General features: G+C 42.7%; 1 protein-coding gene across 2 annotated transcripts in view; it reads left to right on the top strand.

The window, feature by feature from the left end:
• Positions 1-953: 953 nt before the first annotated feature.
• The window catches only part of crfb16 (cytokine receptor family member B16), a 57817-nt gene continuing 50648 nt past the window's right edge, over positions 954-8122 (top strand). Inside the window, exon 1 of one of the 2 annotated variants that reach the window (XM_069896339.1) lies at positions 954-996. Coding sequence is in view for 1 of the 2 variants with exons in the window: in XM_069896338.1 (XP_069752439.1) it covers positions 4734-4833 (100 nt within the window). In the remaining variant the exon portion in view is untranslated. Of the gene's footprint in view, positions 997-4518; positions 4834-8122 lie in introns of those variants that run through there. The other variant, XM_069896338.1, reaches the window with a different exon arrangement.

Below are 8122 nucleotides of genomic sequence, written 5' to 3'. Positions count from 1 at the left end.
AAAACCAACAGGAACAAATTAAGATGGAATCCAACATCAAAAATTCAAAATTCTTCTCAGAGGTTTTTCCAAGATTCTAAACTTTTATTCAACCTGTGACATCAGTTCATCTATGAAAAATTTTTTGGATATCCTCATTTATCCGAAAATGTTCGGAGGCAAAATTTTGGCTTTGAAATTTTTCGTATAAATGAGGATTTCTGATTTTTCTGAAATCCTCATTTATCTGAAAAAAAATTCAGAGCTGAACAGACATCACTTCTGGGTCCAAAATAAGTTTGGATAACTGAGGATTTTGGATTATCAGAGTTGTACTCTAATATGATATCATTATATGTGCCCAAAGAAGGGACACAGCAAAGTGATTGAGTGGGAAGAACAGTGGAGAGGAGTGGGCCTCCAGGTGAAACTATGGTGTCACACATTACAAAAGCAGGCCCTTCATCCCCTCATCCACACTGATGATGATGGCAATTTCTGCTGATCCTATTTGCCTCCATTAGGCCCATATCCCTTAAACCTTTTCCTATCCACCCTATTAAATGTTAAAATTGATGCTCCCTCCACCTCCCACATTAAACTTGTATCCTTTAGGTTTAGATTCCACTACTATGAGAAAAAGACTGGCAGCCAGCCCCAGCAATGGGATTGGTTTCGAATCCTGCACTGTCTTTAAGGAGCTTGTACGTTCTTTTCATGTCTGTGTGGGTTTCTCTGGGGGCTCCAGTTTCCTCCCACCCTCCAAAGTGTACTGGAGGTTGTAGGTTGATTGGGTGTAAATTGGGCAGCTATGGACTCGTGGTCCAAAATGGCCTGCTATATGTCTAAATTTAAATTTAATTTAAAATCAACCCTACCTATACCCCTCATGATGTAACACACCCCAATGAGGTCACTCTTTCACCTCCTACTCTCCAATGAGAACATGATCCAACCTGTCTTTGTAACGAAAACCACTCATCTATTTCAATCCCACTGTATCCTTTCTGTAATGTGGTGAGTGAACTGTACACCAGATGCCAAATATGGGCTGACTGATGATGATTTGTCAGCTCATCAACTGGCTGGATAGATCATAATAACTGGCATTTAAAGAGTAATAATACCATCATTGTGAAATGTACACCAGCAGCTTGCAAATCAGGATGAGGGCATGCAACAAAAACATGGTTGGGAGCAAATAAATCCCAAGGGCGGATGGGGCTGTTTCACCCAGCACTATGCTTCTCAGGACATATTTCTTCTCTTCAAAACTCTCCATCTTCTCAAATTCCCCCACCCTTCCACCTCTCCCCTCATTTAATAGCCCACTGTGAATTGGCGTGACGACTCTGTAAAACTGCACCAACATCTTGCCCTGTGTCAAGCATGTTACATAAATGCCACTCGCTCTTCATGCAGCCAAGAAGGGAGATGTTTGGTTCATTGTTGTGGTGCTGTTTCACTTAATGCAGAGGTTTCACTGGGCTAATTCCTTGGAAATGATGACTGTCCTATTACAAGTGCCAAAAGAAATTTGATCCACATTCTTTGGAATTTAGTCACAAGATTCTGTGTCAGTCATTTAAAAGTGAGAAACAACTTGTCATAGAGGGTAGTACATCTCTGGAGCTCTCCACTTGAGAGGGTAATGGAGCAGGATCAGTGGAGAGATTGAAAAATAACATATATCAATAATTAAAAAGAACAGGGAATCGATGGCTTCACAAGCCTGACGACTAGGGTAGATCAGCCATGGTGGGGGAAGGCGAGGGTTCATTTTATTTTTGTTTCCTGTAACATGACTCAGGGGTGGCAGAATGGAAGAAGATCACAGAGGCGTTAATGCCAGAGATGTCTTTCTGAAGCCTGGTCATGTGTGGTCTATAAATGGGTTCAGTGGGGCACCAACAGGTTATGTTGGTTTCATAGGTACCTGTGGGCTAGTAGGGACAAAATGAAGGAGGCTCAGGAAGTTCACTGATCATTCAATACCACTGATCTCATAAGATAGGTTACATTCCACAGATCCTTGAAAATGGTAACACCCAATAAAGTTGTTAATCCATTTGGCTTGGAGGCAAGGAGGATTTCTATCCATGAACCATTTTATCTTTTTTTACATTCGGAGATACAGCATGGCAACAGGCTATTCCGGCCCATGATCCTGCACTGCCCAAATACTCTCATGCGACCAATGAACATATACACCCCATACGTCTTTGGAACATGGGAGAAAACCAGAGCACTTGGAGGAAGCCCACGAAGACACGGGGAGAACCTACAAACTCCTTGCGGTCAATGAAGGATTCAAACCTGCGTCGCTGGCACTACAGTAGCGTTGTGCTAACTTTGTTAAGAATAGTAATTCTCTGAATTGGATTTGTCCTGCTCTTTATGGATAATTTTCTTCATTGCTGAGTAGATGCCAGTACTGTGTGTACTGGAACAGGTTGGCTCAGTGCATAATCTTCAGCACTGCAACCAGGATGACCCCTGAGACTTTGCAGTATCCATTGCTGCCCAACATTTCCTGTTATCATGTGGAGTGAATCGCATTCAGTAATGGCAGGAATTCGGAAGAAAATTGAAGTGTTTTATCTGTTGTGACCACTTCTATCTGAACGTCGTTGCAAATGCTTCAAGTTTTCCTTTGTCACTCATAGTCTGAGCCCGACTGTTGACCAGAAAGGAGATGTTCTTGGAGCCCTCTTCTTCCAAGATGTTCAAGATTAAATTTATTGTCACATGTACAAGTGATGCTGTGATAGAGGACTGTGACAGAGTATATAGAAATGTTTAAGTAACCATTTGTCTTGGCGAATATCTACTGCTGCTGGGTTTATGGGTCCTCTCGGCTTGTAACAGGACATTTAGTGATCAGATCAGTGGGCACCTTATTCATAGGACAAGGGGTACAATTCAGTGCAAAAGTGCAGATTTATAGAGAGAGAGAGATCAATTGGTAGAGAGCAAAAGGAGCTTAATTTTACTATTTTGGGGATCATTCCAGAGTCTGATAATGGTGGGAAACAATCTCCCCTTGAATCTGGTGGTGCCTTATCTCATACACGTTATCTTCTTCCCAACAGAAAGGGGAGATGAAGCGAGCGGGACCGGGGTAGATGAGTCTTTTCATGTGCTGGCTGCTTTTTCCAAGGTAGCAGGAATTATAGATGGAGTTGATGAAAGGGAGGGGCTTGTGTATAATGGCCTCTGCAGTTTCTTGCAGACTTAGATGGAGCAGTTCCCGTACTGTGCAGTAATGCATCCAATAGGATGCTTTCAATGGTAGAAGCAGTTGCGGGGTGCAGGTGACACACCAAACTCCCTCAAGCTTAGGACGAAGTGGAGACACGGGTGTGCTTTCTTGGCCATTGTGTCGATGTGAGAGGTCCAGGGCAAGTCACTGGAGATGCTTACCTCTCTCCACCTCAGAATGGGGAGTGAGCTCCACCCCTCTTCTGGATATTTATAACAAGCTCCATGGCCTTGCTGCCATTGAGGAAGGGGTTGTCCAGACACCAAGCCACAAACTCCCTCTATCTCTCTTCAGAACTCTGTCTCTGTTAGAGATTCTGCCGACCGTCATCCACAAATTCAGAGATGGAATAGGAGTGGTGTTTGGGCAGGCAGTTATAGATGCACAGAGAGTATAGTCGGGGGACTGGGTACATGACCTTGTGGGTCCCCGGTGTCACCACTCCTCATTGATTGTGGCCTGTGGGATAGAAGGTCATGGATCTAGTTGCAGAGAGGGGTGCTGAGTAGCTTGGGGATTAGTTGGATATGACTGTGCTGAAAGCAGGGCTGTATTTGATAAATAGTAATCTGATGTTGATGTCCTTTAAAACAGTTAAGCATTACCTGTTTAATTATTCACCACCACTCACGACTGGATGTATCAGGCCCATAAAGTAATTAGACCTTTGCAAATGGATGCAGGTCCAATGCAGGCAGCTGAGCTTTCTGGGTTGATTTACTTCCACAAGCTGTTGTTAGTGCCAAGCTTTAAAAGCATCCTCCAATGGGTGGAACCACTGCCTAGTTGATGAGGACTTTCCTGCAGCATCAGTAAGTTTTAAGTTGCCTCTTGCCCATTGTCATGCTCCTTGGATATTGCTGCTGTTTGTAAGTGTTATTTACAAAGCTTAATGGATACAAGAGCTCCACATTTATATCACCATCAGTGAATACACCTCTCAGGACAATGGTTCGACTTGACCACCGCTATTTGGGGCTGGATATCAAAGTTCCCATCCAGAGTACCTTCAATCCTGTTGTCAACCTCTGTGACTTTTTAAAGTTTTGATTAACATGAAGCATTAGCCTTCACTTTTTTTTTCATCATTAACTGCATGCTGAATACATTTGGGTGTCTTAATGACGTCAGACACTTTATTATAATACACATCACCAAACTGGAACCTGTGACATTTGCCAATTAAATTATATATATATAATTGTTGGTGAATTGATTATGACGCCACACTATTTCTCACTGAAATGAGAATACCTTTTGTTCCCTGGAGGCTTCTGCAAAACATCCTCCTACATCAGCAATGCGGGCTTATTTTAAATTTCGCAGTCAGGGTGGTTTAGAGCTATGAAGAGCAGGCAAAAATGACTTGCCAAGGCTTGAAATCCAGGAGTCTGGAGAAACTTGGATATAACACAAGCACCAGGTGTTGGAAATAAAAGAAAGTTGAGTTAAGGAGAAAAGTGTGTGAGAGAAGAGAGAGTGAAAGAAGAAAATGCAGACCAAAAGGAAAGAGCATGAATCGGAATCGTTTTTAAGTGTCATGGGACACGTCGTGTTTACATCAGTCTTTTTGGTTTCAACATCAGGGAGAGGTAAGTGCTGTGGGTAAATGAGTGGATTTCATCCTCAGTCTATATACACAGTCCTCTGCATCACTGCTTATTCAGGATTTCTGAGCTGCTTGGAATATATGTTCAGCGAATGTAAAATCAGTGCAAAAGAAAATCAGATACGGTGCCTTTTGACCCACATGTGAAACCGAAAGTTAAAGGAAATGTAATTAATTCTCTTCAAGCTGGAAACAAACGTCAAACAAAGATTAGGCAGTGCTTTTTTTGATTATATTGCAATTGCTCTGCAAGACACAAATGTTAACTGACATGAAGCAATGCAATAAAATGTGTTGCAGGGGGTGTAACTGGATGGATAAAATCCTTCCTCTTTGAAAAGAGAAGTGTGCTTGTGATCTCACTCATGAAAACTTGCTATCAGTTCTAAAAAGATAATGGGAACTCCTGGGTTCAAGGTTTTATGAAGGGAATTTATTGCCAAAATGTCTGTGTTAACATATCTGCAATTGGTCAGTCCAGAGAAAAAGATGGACTTGTAAACTTTCTTTAATTGCTCTTTGATACCCAAACAAAAAAGAGAAAAGAATGATACATCAGAAAAAATGTACAATATTCTTTTCATTAAAAACAAAAAGAACCAGAACAATAATCTATGGAAAGATGGCAGGAGCGAAGGAAAGAGAAGGGGACTGCAACCACCTTAAAAACCCACGCTCATCAACCATCTGGATGCCTCAGATAGTACTGTGAAAGGGGCACATTAAACCTAATACAGTAAAATCCCCGTTATCCAGCACCTTTGTGGATGCTGGAAATGCGATCTTCCTGTTGACTAAGGCTCACTTTTCCAATGCCTTAACTCTGTTGCAGTATCAGTGATCAGGACCTGGGCTTGAATGCCGCCCTGTCTGAACGGAGTTTGCATGTCCTCCCTGTATCTGTGTGGGTTTTCCCCAGGTGCTCCGGTTTCCTTCCACCATTCAAAACGCACCGGGGGTGTAGGCCATTTGGGTGTAATTGGGTGGCACAGACTCAAGGGCTGAAAGGATCTGTAACAGTGCTGTACATCTAAATTTAAATAAAAAAAATAAATACACTTCATTAAGAATACACCATTTAAAAGACAAACACACCAAGTATAAAGTAATTTGAAAACAATATCAGTATTTTAGTCTTTAATTATGTAAAGTTTACTTTAATCAAGTAATTCCCGTAAATTACAAAATGTAAATTTAAATTTGAACCCCAGTCGCTGGCGCTGTAACAGCGTGGCACTAAATGATACATTAACCATGCTGCTGTCACAATTAACTCCATTCCAGAAAGTAGGGGTTCATAATTCAAGACAAAGATGAGAAGTAGAATGGAATAAGCAAATAGACAAGCGCAATTGGATTGAGTTGAGAAGAGGAAGTTTGAAAACCACAATAAACATGTGGTGTAGGTTGGTACAATATAATTTTGTTCATCAGTTATATTTGACACCACAGAACCTAAATAAATTGAACCAGAGTTTTTTTTGGATTTATGCTTCAGGTGTGGAGAAGAATTTGGTGCATTTTTGCATTCAACTTGGCAGTGTCCTAAGATTAATACTTTTTATTTGGAAATTGACAATTTATTAGAATGAACAATGGGTGTTAAATTCCCACAGGATCCAATATTATTTTTATTGGGCAATATTTGAGGGATGAAACCTAAATGAAAATGGAATATGTATCAAGTGAAATTTGTTCAAATTGCTTTGGCAATAGCTAGAAAATATTTTGCTATAACATGGAAATCGGATACAGATTTGGGAATGGAGAATGGCATGCGGAAGTTTGGAGTTACCACTTGAGAAAATTACTTCCAATTTAAGAGATAAAAGATTTGGAAAGATGTTACCCATTACTTTAACAGGTACAGTAAATTGTGTTAAGACTAATATTTTTCCTCGTCAAACCAGTCCTTGTTTTTCCTGGAGGAGAAGCCCAGTACCTCTTCAGTGGATTGCAGTATGGTAGTCTTCAACTGATCCCAGAGGGTTTCAGGGGACGGGTCCGTGAGGCGGGTTGCAACGTCGAGCCAGGAAATCCAGGAGCTGCTGGCAAAGAAGCAAGCTGCCCACCAGGCTCACCTTACAAAGCCGTCCTGTCCAGAGAAGAAACAAGCCTTCCGTCGCGCATGCAGCCATCTTCAGCGCAAACTCCGGGAGATCCAAAATGAGTGGTGGACTAGCCTCGCCAAACGAACACAGCTCAGCGCGGACATTGGCGACTTCAGGGGTTTCTACGAGGCTCTAAAGGCTGTGTACGGCCCCTCACCCCAAGTCCAAAGCCCGCTGCGCAGCTCAGACGGCAAAGTCCTCCTCAGCGACAAGATCTCCATCCTCAACCGATGGTCAGAACACTTCCAATCTCTTTTCAGTACCAACCGCTCAGTCCAAGATTCCGCCCTGCTCCAGCTCCCTCAACAGCCCCTAAGACTAGAGCTGGATGAGGTTCCCACCCTGGATGAGACATATAAGGCAATCGAACAACTGAAAAGTGGCAAAGCAGCAGGTATGGATGGAATCCCCCCAGAAGTCTGGAAGGCTGGCGGCAAAACTCTGCATGCCAAACTGCATGAGTTTTTCAAGCTTTGTTGGGACCAAGGTAAACTGCCTCAGGATCTTCGTGATGCCACCATCATCACCCTGTACAAAAACAAAGGCGAGAAATCAGACTGCTCAAACTACAGGGGAATCACGTTGCTCTCCATTGCAGGCAAAATCTTCGCTAGGATTCTACTAAATAGAATAATACCTAGTGTCGCTGAGAATATTCTCCCAGAATCACAGTGCGGCTTTCGCGCTAACAGAGGAACCACTGACATGGTCTTTGCCCTCAGACAGCTCCAAGAAAAGTGTAGAGAACAAAACAAAGGACTCTACATCACCTTTGTTGACCTCACCAAAGCCTTCGACACCGTGAGCAGGAAAGGGCTTTGGCAAATACTAGAGCGCATCGGATGTCCCCCAAAGTTCCTCAACATGATTATCCAACTGCACGAAAACCAACAAGGTCGGGTCAGATACAGCAATGAGCTCTCTGAACCCTTCTCCATTAACAATGGCGTGAAGCAAGGCTGTGTTCTCGCACCAACCCTCTTTTCAATCTTCTTCAGCATGATGCTGAACCAAGCCATGAAAGACCCCAACAATGAAGACGCTGTTTACATCCGGTACCGCACGGATGGCAGTCTCTTCAATCTGAGGCGCCTGCAAGCTCACACCAAGACACAAGAGAAACTTGTCCGTGAACTACTCTTTGCAGATGATGCCGCTTTA

The sequence above is a fragment of the Narcine bancroftii genome, chromosome 9, assembly GCF_036971445.1.
Source record: "Narcine bancroftii isolate sNarBan1 chromosome 9, sNarBan1.hap1, whole genome shotgun sequence".
Lineage (NCBI taxonomy): Eukaryota > Metazoa > Chordata > Chondrichthyes > Torpediniformes > Narcinidae > Narcine > Narcine bancroftii.
The sequence above is the reverse complement of the archived record's forward strand: the minus strand, read 5'-3'. Positions and strand labels throughout refer to the sequence as shown.